The sequence below is a fragment of the Moschus berezovskii genome, chromosome 15, assembly GCF_049115385.1.
Source record: "Moschus berezovskii isolate FMDL1 chromosome 15, NW_MosBer_1.0, whole genome shotgun sequence".
NCBI lineage: Eukaryota > Metazoa > Chordata > Mammalia > Artiodactyla > Moschidae > Moschus > Moschus berezovskii.
This window is the reverse complement of record NC_142474.1, coordinates 9,297,749-9,312,924: the sequence shown is the minus strand read 5'-3', so window position 1 is coordinate 9,312,924 and position 15,176 is coordinate 9,297,749. Positions and strand designations below refer to the sequence as shown.

At 51.7% G+C, this 15,176-nt stretch overlaps 1 protein-coding gene across 1 annotated transcript; it reads left to right on the top strand.

Annotated features, from left to right (window-relative positions):
• The first annotated feature begins 2,497 nt into the window (after nucleotides 1-2,497).
• On the top strand, nucleotides 2,498-9,406 carry WFDC2 (WAP four-disulfide core domain 2). The gene is made up of 4 exons (XM_055437833.2): nucleotides 2,498-2,655; nucleotides 3,241-3,384; nucleotides 6,098-6,250; nucleotides 9,244-9,406. Exons 1-3 carry the CDS (start codon nucleotides 2,580-2,582, stop codon nucleotides 6,247-6,249), a joined length of 372 nt encoding a protein of 123 aa, XP_055293808.1. The 5' UTR covers nucleotides 2,498-2,579; the 3' UTR covers nucleotide 6,250; nucleotides 9,244-9,406.
• Nucleotides 9,407-15,176: the final 5,770 nt, after the last annotated feature.

Sequence of the window (15,176 nt, the reverse complement as noted above, 5' to 3'; positions counted from 1 at the left end):
ACCTGCAGGTTGATAACACTGACTCCTACTGTGTCACCACCAACCCATCCAAAGAAGATCCATGAGCTGATCATGTCCTCTCTGCACAATCACTGTAAAACTTCTCACTATCTTCTCCAAGTTGGGACACATGGTTTTGTGGGCATTCGGTTGCTGTGGCCCTGTTTGCCTGGCAAAGTAACAGAGCTGTTCTTTTCTACTTCGCCCAAAACTCTGTCTCCAAGAATCAATTCAGCACCAGTATACAGAGATGCTGAATTTTGGACCTTAGTTTTCCCTTTGAGCCTTAAAATACTCCTACAAAACACTTCTTGTGATATGTTCCACCTTCCTTCTTTTGCCCTCACTCTGCAGTTTGTAGAATCTTAGTTCCTCAACCAGGGATTGAACCTGGGCCCTCGGCAGTGAAAGCATAGAGTCCTAACCACTGGACAGCCAGGGAATTCCCTCATGATACCCCTTTCAAGGAAGAAGGAGACATGGATCCAAAAAGTGAGGTACTGTTATAAGTCACATAGGAAATAGCCAACCCCTGATTTGAATCTGAGTGTATTTGGTTTTAAAGCCTCTGCCCTTTTTATATTGTATGTAGAAGCAAACTGTATGAATACACCTAGTGCACAAGCTGGCATCACAAAAGCTAAACATCTTTTGCATGCCATGGGCCCTGGACCTATGAAGCTTTCTCCTCCATTTGTGTGCCCCACCCCATCCCATTCACCTCAGGCTAATCCCCATTCCTGTCAAGAGAGTCAGTCCCCAGGAGAGCCCCAGAGGGCTGGAGAGGGGTGAGGCCGGACAGTTTCCTGGCGTGGGCAAGCTGACCAGGTGCCAGAAGAAAGCTGTGGGCAGCAGTGCCCGAGGCCGAATGTCCAGCAGGCATCTGGATTCACAGGCTAAAACCAGCTGCCCGTCAACGTATCCTCTGCGTGTCCTAGACTGAGTTCCAGGAGCCGCCCTGGGCTGAGCCCCCACCTGGCTCCAGCCTCATGGCTGCTAACTGTCCTGTGCTCAGAGTAAACAGCCCTGCTGCTACTGCTGCTGCTAAGTCACTTCAGTCGTGTCCGACTCTGCGTGACCCCATAGACGGAAGCCCACCAGGCTCCCCCATCCCTGGGATTCTCCAGGCAAGAACACTGGAGTGGGTTGCCATTTCCTTCTCCAAACAGCCCTGGCCCCTCCCAAAGAGGACCTGTCTCCAGGCCCCAGGCTGGACATGGGAAGTGGGGGAGGTATTCGCAGCCTCTTTTCCCTGGGCCACCTGTGGGGACAGTGGCTAGACATACTTCTGTCATCAAGTCTTGCTCACCTGTCATCCCCATGGCCACGGCTCTCCACCCCTTCCACCCTCCGGCAGCAAAGACCTCCTGGGGCTTACTGACCTCAGATTTGAATCAGGAGGGATGTTTGAAGATACTTCTTGCTGGGTAACCGTGCTTTGACTTTTACCAGACTGCATGTCAAACCTCTACATCTCCTCATCAGTCTCCTTACTAACAGGAGACGCCATCTCTGCCCATTTACTGATCTCCGGAGATGACAACTTGGCAGCTCAGAACAGAGAAGAGATTCATTCAAGCTTCCGCAGCTAGGAAGTGGGAGAGATGGGAGTCAAAACCAGACTCTGTCACCCGAAGGCCAGTGTTGAGAGAACCTTTAATTGCTTTCTCTACAGCAACTGTGTTCCTTAGATGTGTCCAGAAACATACATTTACGATGGACGGAAAAAAAACAGACTTGGAGAGATGGAGACTAGGAATCAAACCGTGTCTCTACGACTTCACTTGGGACTTGGGGAGTTGGGAGGCCCCCCTGCACAGCTCATCTGTCACGCACTATTGGCGATGATACTGTCCCTCTGTTCAGAGGTGTCTGGGACCATCCACGGCTCCATGAGGCCCCGAGCACAGACGGAGTGAGTGAGCCTGAGTGTCTGCATGGAAACGAGAGGGAGGGAGAAACACACGTCCCGAACGGCTCCAGACGTCCACAGGCGTTTCACCTTCTCTGGCCTCGGTGTCTTGTGTCCAGTGGGTTCATGTGTAAATGCGCTTTCCTGTAGCTCCTTCTGTGTGCCTATATCACTACACATCAGGCCCGCCACGAATCCCTAAAGGGAGATCCAACTCTGATCTGCTGACCCCGAGTCCAGCCACTTCATCTGCAGCCTCTCCCAGTGGGTCCTGCCCTCCTCTCTCCTACCATAGTGGGCATCACAGGGAGACCCCTGGGTCTTGAAATGGGATCCCAGGAGTCCTGATCTAGCCCTTGGCTTCCTTCTGCTGCCCTGCCCCCAGGGCCCAGAGGGAGGTGGGGAGGGGGGAGGGGACAAGGGTCCGGGTGCGACCAGCTGCACCCGGCCAGGAAGCCACTTAGGTTCCTGGTTCCCACTGGGGCCAGAGTGACACCTGATCCTGGGAGATTGTGAAATGACAGGAGGTGGCAGTAGGCCCGCCTGCCTTGTGTGCTGATCTCTCTACCCTCAGGGGTTCAGCCCCGCCCCTACCCCACGCCCCCCAGGAACCCAGTTAAATCTTCCTGGCGGCGCCTCATTCCCGCACCCCGCCCTGGCGAGCACCATGCCTGCCTGCCGCCTCGGTCCGCTCCTCGCCGCCCTCCTCCTTGGCCTGCTGCTGGGCCTCCCCATGGTCACAGGTGAGTGGGGCGGGGAAAGGCTGGGTGCCCAGAGGGGCCGAACCAGGAGCTCAGGAACGGAGCCGGGCAGGAGCTTAGCCTGAGCAGTGAGGATTCCCCGGGGCGTTAGTGGGGAGTCCCCTGCAGACTAAAATGTGGGGATCCCTGGTGCTCTAAAGGCGGTAGCTCCTGAGCTTCAGACGTGTGGTCCAGTGTGCTAGAGGTGCGCGGAGACCACTGAAGACTGACCCTTATGCCTGGGATGGGGCAGGGGGCGGCGGGGGTGGGGAGGTTCTATGCTGATCTTGGACTTGCAATGGCCTGTGGCGGGGACCCTCTGCCTGGACATCGTCAGCTCCTAGATGCTCAATTGGACTGGGGTCTCCTAAAAATTGAAGGCTCAGAGGCCAAGGGTTTGGTGCCTCCTGTCCTCCCAGGTATTGGAGGACCCCGTCCCTGGAGGTGGAGCTCTCTGAAGGCTGTTAGGGCGGGGCCTAGGAACAGAGACTCAGAATTTCGGGGGGGATTGAGATTGGGGGCCATCGGACACGAAGTGGGCATACTCTGAGAGCGGGCCCGGGTTCCCCACTGCCCGTCACCTCCTAGGCGCAGGCGCAGAGAAGCCGGGTGTGTGTCCCGAGCTGGAGGGTGACGCGAACTGCACGAAGGCGTGCGTCTCGGATCAGGACTGTAAGGACAACCTCAAGTGCTGCCAGGCCGGCTGCACCACCGTCTGCCAGATGCCTAATGGTAACTGGGGGGACCCGCGCGGGCCGGGAGGGCCAGCGGGGGGGCGGGAGAAGGGAGCGCCCGGTTCCGGGCACAGCAGCGCGACCGACCCAGGGGTCCAGGACCAGGTCGAGGTGGCTGGAACCGGATCAGCCCGTGCTCTCCCTCCCGCGGCCCCGGGGAGCCCAAGGAGCCGCTGACATGCCGCCGACGGGGAGGGAGGTCCCCCACTCCCAGCCGGATTCATCGCTCTGGTGCATGACGGACTTCCGGGACGCACCGCGGGGACGCGGTTCCGGACCATTGTTCCCTGAGATCTGGGCGCCAGGATCGAAGCTTCCTCCTGGCAGGGGGTTCAGCCGCGGGGCAGCCCAGGGCTGTCCAATGGGCTGGGTCCCAAGGTCTGGGACTCGCTCCCGTGCCAGAACCCCTTTCCTCTGGCCTTCCCGGTCCTGGGGGAAGGCTTTGGGATGCCTACTGGCCCGGACTTCCCGAATTCCTCGGTCCAGATGAAGGCTTTCCAGGTTTAGGAGAGCACTCCGCCCATCTTAAAGAAGTGATGCAAGCTGCAAAAAGAGAGAAAGGTTCTTATCCAAGGTCACACTGCCATCCCTGGCTGGACAGGATTCATAACACAGGGGGGTCCCTTTTTTGTCTGAGTGGCTTGAAGAAAGTCAAGACCCCATCCTGAGCGGCCCTCCCCCTTCCTCCTCTTAACACCCTCTCTTCCGCTCTGAAGACTGAGAGAGAGTGTGTGAAGCTTACCCTTCATAGAAAGCACTTGCTGGAGCTCAAGACCTAGGGACTCCTACCTGAGCAGGAAGGGGTCTTAAACAGCTTGGACTCGGAGCATCTTGTTTTTCAGAGGGAAAAACTGAGGACTAGAAGCCAGGATACGACCTGATCCCACCGTGTTGGGATCGCTGGTCTTTACCCAGAGAAAAAGTCCCTGTGTGCTCCCTTCCTGTGATTTCTCTGAAGATACCCATGGGCCCAGGAAGGCCTGTAATCAGAGACCTCAGTCAGAGCAGGGTGGTGGGAGCTGGAGGGAGGAACGGCCCATCAGGGGGGCTTGTGGATCTGGGGATCTCCAACCTGGACCAAAGAGAGGAAAACCGGGAGAGGAGGCCATTGGGAGAGAAAGACAGACAGATGAGAGGAGGGTGGGGAGAAAAGAGGAGGTTCTGCTTGGGGGCCGCTCTGCTGCTCCCTGGTCTCGGATAGACTGAGGCGGGAAGAGGGGCAGGGACAGGGGGCCTCCTGGACTAGAATCCTCGCTGTGCCATCGGCAGGCTGTGTGTCCTGAGCAAGTGGCTTCACCTCTCTGAGCCGCTGCTTTCTCCTTGACGCAGTGGGATGAGAATCTCAGGTGTTGTAGGACTGACGTGAGGCTAAATGAAATGGTACACGTGAGCTGTCTCAGGGGAGAGCAGACCCTCCACTCACCGTGGCTTGTTTGGTGAGTCACAGGCTCCCGATGCCCTTCTGTCCTGGGGCAGCTCGGTGTTGAGAGCTCCTGCCCTTCTCCAGGGAAAGGGTGTCTGTGCAGGAAGGCAGCCCCCCGTGTCCTCTCAGCTCATCACCCAGCTCAGAGCCTGCTTGACGTTTGGCTGGACTTGCTCCTGGGGCTTCTGGGCCCAGCTCCCTCCTTGAGCCTGGAGTGGAGCACAGGGTGTGTGTCTGTGTATGTCTATGTGTGTGTGTGTCTGTGGACATTGAAAGGCTGGGCTCAGGTCTTGGTTTTACTTCTGATCAGCAGTGTGATGTTGAGTGATGCCTTCGCTTCTCTGGGTTTCATTTTCCTCCTCTGTAATAAGAATGCAGTAGAAATATCCCCTACAGAAGAGAGGTTTGCTGTGAAAATGAAAGGACAAAGCGGGTTTGCACTAAGGACTTGTTAATCGGCACATCTGTGTGTGTGTGTGTGTGTGTGTGTGTGCACTAGAGGAAGAATGCTTCTCTGGGTGTTAGAGTGAGAGTGTAGAGGGGACCTTGGTTCCACCTGGCTGTAACTAGGAGTGAGGATATGGGAGTGAAGGCATGGTGGGTGTGTCACCCTGACATGGGCACTATGGTTTACTGCTTACAAAGCAGCAGAATGCATGGTGCACAGACTTGAAGCCAGGTTCCTGGGTTCAAATCCTGTCTCTACCCTGTTTGACTTAAAGCAAATTATTTAATTCCTTGTTGACTCAGTTTCCTCATCTGCAACATGAGGAAATAGTTACAGCTCCTTGTCCCAGGTTTTAGGATTATCCCGAGGATTAGATGAGTTAATAAAGATGTCGCAAGCTTCGGATAATGCCTGCTGCTTAGAAGGAGCTAAGTGTTAACGGCTGCCTTTACTCATCATCATTATTATTGCTACAAAGGACGTTGACTTCTCAGGGAGAAGTCTGTTGCCTCCATTGCTTCCATAACAACCTTGTGATGTGGTCAGCGCTGATCTCATCTGACACCTGACAACACAGGGCTCTGGGGGATTTCCATCCTGAGGCCACAAAGTTAAGAGAAGGCAGAGCTGGGACTCAAACTGGAGTCCAGTGATCTCAGAACTCCTGGGAGGAGAGAACAGGAGGAAGGGAGCTTGCAGACGAACTTCCAAGCCCCCTGAGATTCGCTCAGGCAAGCAGCTGTCTTGTTTGTGAATCCAGGTGGGCAGACATGCTGTGGAGACGTGTGCAGCTGCCTGCCTCGGCTCTGCTCACCGCCTCTTACTCCTTTTTCTACCCAGAGAAGAAGGGCTCATGCCCTAAGGTGGACATTGCCTTCCCCCAGCTCGGCCTCTGCCGGGACCAGTGCCAGGTGGACAGCCAGTGTCCTGACCTGTTGAAATGCTGCCTCAATGGTTGCGGGAAGGTGTCCTGTGTCACCCCTGTCTTCTGAGGTAGGTGCTCTGGGGTGTGGGGGCGGGATACATCGATACCCAGATGTGACAACCCCTGCAGGAGACTGAAAAGGAGCCCCTGAGCTAACACAGTGCTATTCGCTTATTCATCCTTTGATTTGTTCTCATCCGCTCAACAGATAGTCACTGAGCATCTATCATGGGCCGTGCACTGCACTGGGTGCTGGGATGCTCCATGAGTAAACAAACCCAACAAAAATTTCTCTCTGATGGGTTTTATATACTGTGCATGCGTGCGTGCTCAGTCGTTTCATTCGTGTTCGACTCGTCGCGACTCTATGGACCTGAGCCCACCAGGCTCCTCTGTCCATGGAATTCTCCAGACACACATATTGGAGTGGGTAGCTGTGCCCTCCTCCTGAGGATCTTCCCAACCCAGGGATCGAACCTGCGTCTCATGTTTCCTGTGATGGCAGGGGCGTTCTTTACCACTAGTGCCACCTGTAGATGCTAGTGAATGATAAATCAAATGAAAAAGCACGTATACCCTGGAAAAGGGCTTCCCTGGTAGCTCTTCGGTATAGAACCTGCCTGCAGTGCAGGAGACCGGGGTTCAATCCCTGGGTTGGGAGGATCCTCTTGAGAAGGAAATGGCAAATAACTCAAGTATACTTGCCTGGAAAATCCCATAGACAGAGGAGCCTGGTAGGCTGCAGTCCATGGGGTCGCAAAGAGTTGGGCACGAACAGGAAATAAGTGACCTGGAGAAAAAGAAAACAGAAGGAGGATACGGAGTAGGGATGGGGAGCAGCAGGGAGGTGTGCTGCGGTTTTATCACAGGACCTTCCAAAAGGCAGTATTTGAACAAACTTGTTGGAGATGATGGAGGGAACTGGGAGCTTTCAGAGAAACTGTTATGACCAGTGGGGGCAGCAGATACAAAGCAGTAGAACCCCTGGTGTGTTTCAGGAAAAGCCTGAAGTCTGGAGCCTATGATCCAAAAGAGGGCAATGGAGGAGAGGGTCAGAGAGGCAGGTGGTTAGCGGGGAGACCTGATGGACCATGTAAGGACTGAGGTCTTTTTAAAATATATTTTATTTATTTATGGCTGCACTGGGCCTTCACCGCTACGCACAGGCTTTCTCTGGTTGCCGCACGCTGGGGCTACTCTTGGTTGCGTTGCACGGGTTTCTCAGTATGGTATCTTCTATTGTTGCGGAGCCCAGGCTCTAGGCAAGTGGGCTTCAGTGATTGCAGCTCAGTAGTTGTAGCAGACAGGCTTAGTGGCTCTGCACCATGTGGAATCTTCCTGGACCAGGGATCGGACCCAGGTTCCCTGTATTGGCAGGCAGATTCTCAACCACTGGACCACCAGGAAAGTCCAGGACTTTGGTCTTGACCCAGAGATGTTGGGCCCTTGGAAACGGACATGCTTTTGACTTGAATTTAAAAGGGTTGCTCCGGCTGCTCTGTGGAGACCATAGAGGGGGCAGTGGCAGAAGCAGGGAGACCAGCTGGAGGCTCCTGAAAGAGGCCAGGTGGGAGGTGATGGACCAGGTGACCTAAGAGGCTGGGTTTGCGACATATATGAAGGTGGATGGGACAGTATTTGCTGATTATTTGGGCTGTGAGATTTACTCCTTTTCCCCTTGACTTGGGCACTTACTCTGACCAACAGGGCTCCATTCACCAGCTTTGAGTGCTTCTCATGGCTAAAGATAAGATCGTGGAGCCTCTCTTTCCCCACAGATAATTAAAAATAAAACAATATTAAGTCTTAAAGCAAGCGTAAGAAAGTAAAGAGAGGGACTTCCCTGGTGGTCCAGTGGCTAAGAGTCTGAGCTCCCAATGCAGGAGGCCTGGGTTCAATCCCTGGTCAAGGAACTAGATCCCACATGCTGCAACTCAGACCCAGTGCAGCCAAATGAATAAATACATAAAGATTTTTTTAGAAAAAAGAAAAAAAAGAGAAACAAAGCCCAAAGCACATGCATCCTCAGCCCACTGAGGGATCCAGCGCTGTGCCATGTGCTGGGACAAAAGGTGACGGCTGCCCTTCCTCACCAAGCTTGCAGCCAGGTGGCTGAGGCAGACAGATGGACAGACACTCCCAATGCCTATAATCCGTGGGGTAGTGGAGGGCAGGGCTGGGTGTGGTAGGAACACAGGAGGAAACCTCACCCAGGTTACGGCGGGGGAAGGAGGGAGCAGGGTTCTGAGCCAGTCCTGAAGGATGAGTGAAAGGTCGGTAGTCTGGTGAAGTACAGTGGTAGGGAAGCGGTTCTGGATGGAGGGAACGGACAAGCAAGCCCCCGGAAGGACCCCCTGGTTGTGATCTCATTGCTAATCGTGCGCTGCTGTAGATAAGCTATCAGTCAACAGACTGGCAGGTCAGTGATGGAACCTATTGCCCAGATGTGAAGACGGAGACCCAGAGAGAGGGGAGGACATGCCCAAGGACCCATGGTTGCTAATTCAGTGCCTGAAAGGGAAGCACGGTCTCCCCAGGGCCCAGAGCTCTCCAGTGATGCCAGCTGTCTCTTGCCTCCATGTGTGCCAACAGCAGTCAGGAAGGCCTAGGTTCCGATTTCAGCTCTGACAATTAACTAGCCTTTTTCACCTCCCTGAACTGCAAATATTTTGCTTATAAAATGGAATAAATAAGATCTTTTTGATCAGTTAACTCAGCTTAACCAAAGGAATGGGAGCATAGTGCAACTTCCTAGTGGTGGAAGGATTCTTGGGGAGATAAATGACAGTGACCCCTCATGAATGATCACAGTGGTCACTGGGGACCATGGTATACCCAGGTGTATCCTGGGATGGTCCGAGCAGAAGAAGGACCTTCAGAAAAATGCCGGCAGAGCCCCAGGACCTCAAGAAAATGAGGCTTTGCTGGGGGACAGGGGGTCGGAAGGTAGCGGGGGATGTGATGGAGTGGGAGGAGCTTTGGATCAGAATTTAAGCTGCAAGCACTCTTGTCTGGTGTCCCGGGTATCGCTGTTGATGGTATTATGATTTTCTTCCTCCAGCTCCAGCCACCGCAGCCTGTGGACTGAGGGAGCAGCAGTGTCTGCCTGGCCCTGTCTGGCTCCAGCCCAGCTGCCCTCCTCCCTTCCTGGCCTCTTCCCTCCCTCCTGAGCTGACCACAGCTGCTTCTTTTTCCAACCAATAAAGTGACTGCTTCCAGCACTGGCGGGGCTGTGGCCTCTGTTCTTATTATTTGGGCACATTCCATTCCTGCCTGAAACCAAGAGCTGGGGAGGCGGGAATGGGCATGGCCACCAGATCATCCAGGCAGAGTCCGAGAAGAGATGAGCTGTGACCTGGTGACACAGTGAAGGTAACTCAGGGCTCTGTGTGCTCAGGCCCTTCCCAGGTGAATCCGCCCACTAGTCCTGTGCAGTTGCAGGTTTTTCTCCCAGGGTGATGGAGGAGAGAATTGGGGCTCAGAGAGATGCTGGACTCCATCCAGAGTTGCTGGGAGTTCTGACAACAGCAGCAGGTACTGTGTGCCTGACGCAGGGCTGGGAGATTCACTTGTGATATCTCCTGGATCCCCCCAATAGCCCTCAGATTGTGATAAGGGCTTCCTTGGTGGCTCAATGGTAAAGAATCTGCCTGCAATGCAGGAGGCCTGGGTTGGATCCCTCATCTGGGAAGATCCCACATGCCATGGAGCAACTAAGCTCCTGGGGCTCAACTTTTGAGCCGGTGTTACAGACGGGTCTCCACCAAGTTACTTGCTTGGGGCCACACAGAAAGAAGGTAACAAAGCCAGGGTGCTTTGTTGTAGGTTTTGTTTTTGTTTTAATCAAGCTGTTATTTTGTAGAAATAACACTTACATGGATCACAGTTCAAAAGGTAAAAAATGGATATACAATGTATGTACCACATCTTCTTTAAAATAAATAGCCAGGCTTCCCTGGTGGCTCAGTGGTAAAGAATCTGCCTGCCAGTGCAGGAGACCAGGGTTGGATCCCACATGCCTCAGAGCAAATAACATAGCCCAACTATGGCCTAGATGAGTGGGATGTGGGGAGGGAGGTGATCTATAAAAAGATATACACATACATATAGCTGATTTACTCTGTTGTACAGGAGAAACTCGGAGAAGGCAATGGCAAGCCACTCCAGTACTCTTGCCTAGAAAATCCCATGGATGGAGGAGCCTGGTAGGCTGCAGTCCGTGGGGTCACTAAGGGTTGGACACGACTGAGCGACTTCACTTTCACTTTTCACTTTCACACATTGGAGAAGGAAATGGCAACCCACTCCAGTGTTCTTGCCTGGAGAATCCCAGGGACGGGGGAGCCTGGTGGGCTTCCGTCTATGGGGTCACACAGAGTCGGACACGACTGAAGTGACTTAGCAGCAGCAGCAGCAGCACAGGAGAAACTAACTCAACATTCTAAAGCAATTATACTCCAAAAAAAAGAATACACAATGGAACATTGTCCACCCTTGACACTCTTCCTCCACCCCCAGCCACTTTGTTCTATTTTTCTTTAGGAATTCCTTTTTTAAAAAAATCTTTATTTGTTACCGTATTGCTTCTGTTTTATGATTTGGTTTTCTGCCAGCAACATGTGGGATCTTAGTTCCCCAACCAGGGATGGAACCCACACCTTCTGCATTGGAAAGCAAACTCTTAGCCAGTGGAACATCAGGGAAGTCCCTGCTCTGTTGTTTTCTGTGGAGGCCATGAATGCAACCAGTTTCTTATGTCTTCTTTCCAAGCTAGAGCTCAAGCTCACTCCCTCGATCCTTTTTTCTCTCTGCACCCTCTCTTTATTCCCTCCTCTCTGCCCCTTCTTTCTCTGTCTATTTATTCTCTCCATCTCCCGACTCCCAGGCCAGGACCCTGGTAAGCTGCCGCCCTTCCCGAGCGCAGGGCAGGGCCTCTTCTTGCACTGATCTCCCATCTCCAACAACAGGCTGCCTTGCTGTTGTCCCTAAACCCCACCTCCAGTCTAGAGGGCTCTGTACGGAGAAACTGATGCAAAAACAAATATCTGCTCTTCAGTAAAGTGCAGGTTGGGGTTGGTGGGATAATCGAAAGCTACATTTGAGGGAGCCAGAGCTTAAGAAGTGAAGTTCTGAAGCCAGACCAGTAGAGGACAGCCCTGCCTGAGGAACAGTGTAAGCAGAGGTATTGCTCATTTGGGGAATACTTTTTGAGATCTTACTATATGTTCTGGTCTAGGTGGGGATCAAGGAGGTGTGTGGTGTGTGATGTGTGCGTGTGTGTGTGGGAGGGGGAAGAACAGTCCGTAAATGAATGAAACAACGCACACATAACACGTCAGATGGCGGCAGGATTACGGCAAACTCTAGACATGAGTATGACTAGTGGGTCCAGGGGATGAGGCAGAGGAGTGGTGGTTGCTCTGCAGAGCATGTTCAGGGAAGGGCTTTCCTAAGGTGTCGCTCAAACCATGAGCTGAGTGAAGAAGGACACGAGCCATGTGAAATCCATGGAAAGAGCTGTCCAGACCGAGGAAATTTCTAGGGCTGAAACCTGAGGTCAGAGGTCTGGGTGCCTGAGGATCGTGGCTGGAGTGGTGAGGGGCCAGGGGCACCAGGCAGATAGGTCTGAGGTCTCCGATTCTGGAGGGCCCTGTGCTCACTGCAAGGACTTTGCCTCTTACTCCAAGGAATTCAGGAGCCCTGGTGGGGGTTTGAGCAGAAGGACGATGTCATCTTACATTTGAAAAAGATCTTCCAGGCTGTTATGTTTATATAGACTGTGGGACTTACCTGGTGGTCCAGTGGCTAAGAATCCTCCTGCCATGCAAGGGACACATGTCCCATCCCTCGTCTGGGAAGATCGCACATGCCATGGGGCAAGTGAGCCCACATCCCACAACTGCAGAGCCCCCACTCTAGAGTCCAGGCACCTTGAAGAAAAGCCCCCCTCAATGAGAAGCCCAGCACAGCCAAAATTAAATTTAAGAATCGACTCTGGGGGTGATGTGGAAGCAGAGAGAGCAGTTAGGCGACCCAACAGGACACGGAAGAAATGACCTTTTTTTTGCCTCTTCATCTACTAATATGTATGAGACCCCCAAACTGTCAGCCCTAATGCCTTGGGAGCTAGGGCTGTACCAGCTCTGGTGGCTCCTGTGACTCCTGTGTGGTTCTGTGTGTGCTGTCTATTGACAGAGCTTTGGGAAATTAGCTCACGAAATAATCACATTGCAAACACAACAAATATTCCCCTTCCTACCCCATGACCACGTTTACCCAGTTGATCAAAAGTGAGGGGTGAGGAAACCATAAAAACAGCGACGGCTGTTAGTCTTCCATTCACAGCTGCAGTATGGTGAGGATCTGGTTTCTTTAAAGATGGTACGGGAGTGGGGGCGGGGGGAGCTGCAGTGCCCCCTTCAGTCACATAAAAGCATAGCATTTGAAGGTCCTGCCTGCAGAGCATGGAGGTCCTGCACCCAGAAGTCTCTCTGTATCCCTACAGATGGGATATCAACCCCACAGAAGCCCAGCGCCCAGCCAAACCAAGTCTGCTGGGGTGAACTTATTATATAAAAGATGGAACTCCCAGAGCTATTGTACTCCCCCACCCCATTATTCGCAAGCTTCACATCTTGAACAGCCCTCTGGAGATTTTTCACCAGACGAACGGTCCAAAGCCTGTGGTTTATTACAAGCTAGGATTAGGTTTAGGGTTATGGTTAGAATCTTGGCACCCTCAGGGGAATAGACTATGGAAGGCAGCCGCCCCTTGCAGTCAGTCTGAAAACAACAGCCCCTCACTGGTGGAAGTCTGGTTCACTCTGCAGGCCGAGCCCCACGTGGACTGGATGGTACCCACAGGACCCTCCTTTAACCAACCTGCAGGTAGTAATATACACAGACACACTGGGTTGAACTTCCTACATTGGTTCACTCGTGATCTCTCTTGGTGGGCTGGAGACTCTAGTTTGAAATAGATAAACCTCTCAACATAGTAATGTACAAGTTAGGCATGTTCATGCTTATCTCAGGGTTAGTTCTCCGTTGGTCTCGTCTGCTTCAGCTGCGGTATACTTGTCAGGTCACCTTGTTATTTCTATGCTGTTTTTTGTTTGTTTGTTTTGGTATTGCCATGCATTCCCAGACCAGGAATTGAACCCAGGCCCTCAGCAGTGAAAGCTCAGAATCCTAACCCCTGGACCGCCAGGGAATCCCTTAACCTCTCAATCTTATGTATTTATGGCTTTATTCTCTAGTTCGGGTTTATTGCTTGGGACAGCTGGCACCCAGATATGACACTCTGCGTTTGCTTTCCACTTTTATCCTAGTTCAGAGGATAAAAGTCATCCCTGGTGGGCTTCTGTCATTTCTTTGGAGGTCCTTTGATAGTGGGTGGAGGCTTTCGCTCTTGAGGGTTTTTTCATGATTTTTTCTGGGCTCCCTGTTCACAGCTGTGGATTTTACTGTCTGTAGTTTGAAAACAGTTTGAAAACTGAGAATTCCCAGGTATGAGTTATCTCTCCTTTGATTAGCACTGCTTCTCCCTCCTTCATTTCCTTCCTTCTTTCCTTTCTTCCACAATTCAGAGATGACAAGAATCACAGAATTCAAAGATTACAAGAATCATAGAACTGACTGAGAGCTTAAAACTTTACCTCTGAAAAATAAATCCCAGGCCCCTCCTTTCCTTCACAGTGTAATTTTTACAAAACAAATCAATAGGTACTTGTAGAGTATTTACTCTGTACACACGTCAGCTCTCTTGGCTGGGCGCAGAAATGTGTAACGCAACATCCCAGCTTTCAAGAGCCACAAAATATGAACATCAAAAGGCAGAGGCAGGCAGGCCCAGAATATCCTTGTACAGTCCATATGGAGTGGTCAGGGGATTTTATGGGATGGAGAGGTAAGCAAGGACTGGGCTGCTCACACAATAGAGCTGAACTTTAATGAAAGCAAACAGGTTAAGAATATGGGTTCCAGGGACTTTGCTGGTGGTCCCCTGGTTAAGACTCCATGCTTCCAATGCAGGGGGTGCAGGTTCAATCCCTGGTTGGGGAACTACGATCCAACATGCTGCATGGTCGTAGCAAAAAAAAAAAAAAAGAATATGGGTCCTAGAGTCCCACTTCAATTCAAACCCCAGCTTTACTCCGTGTCAGTTTGATGTTTGGATCAAGTCATTTATCTTTCTGACTTTCAGCTTCCTCATCTGTAAGATATAGATGTTAATGGAATCTTCCTCTTTGGGCTGTTGGAAATATTAAAGGACAGCATATGTGTAAAGCACTTACCTTGGTTCCTGGCGTATCGTAAGTGTTTCATAAGTGGCAATTATGAAAATTTTAAAAGACAGTATTATGTATTGAAAGCTTTTATAATGCATGTTTCTCTGACCCAGAGGGTCCCCTTCTTACAATCTATCCTAACTAAATAGTCAGTAATGCTCACAGTGATTTATTATCCTTCACCATTACTTAATTGTTTTAATGTGTATTTATGCACTTGGCTGCATCGGATCTTCGTTGCATCGTGCAGAGCCTTCCCAGGCGGCGCGTGGACTCTCTAGCTGTGGTGTGTGCTCTCAGTTGCCCTGAGGCACGTGATCTTAGTTTCCCGACCAGTAATTTAACCCAAGTCCCCGCATCACGAGGGGAATTCTTAACCACTGGACCACCAGAGGCGTCCATACAGCATTGCTTATTACATTGAGAAATTGTAAACTCTCTTAATAATCAAAGAAGTTTGCTTTAGTAAATTATCATCCTGCCATACCAAGGACAGGGACGGGGGAGCCTGGTGGGCTTCCATCTATGGGGTCACACAGAATCGGACATGACTGAAGTGACTTAGCAGCCATACCAAGAAAGCTCTACCCCTTTGAACAGTTCCGTTGAAGAATATTTAACAATATAGGAAAATTTTCACCTGATATTGTTGATAAAAGCAGGTTATAAATCTGTATTAATGTATGCTCCTGAATTGTTCTCT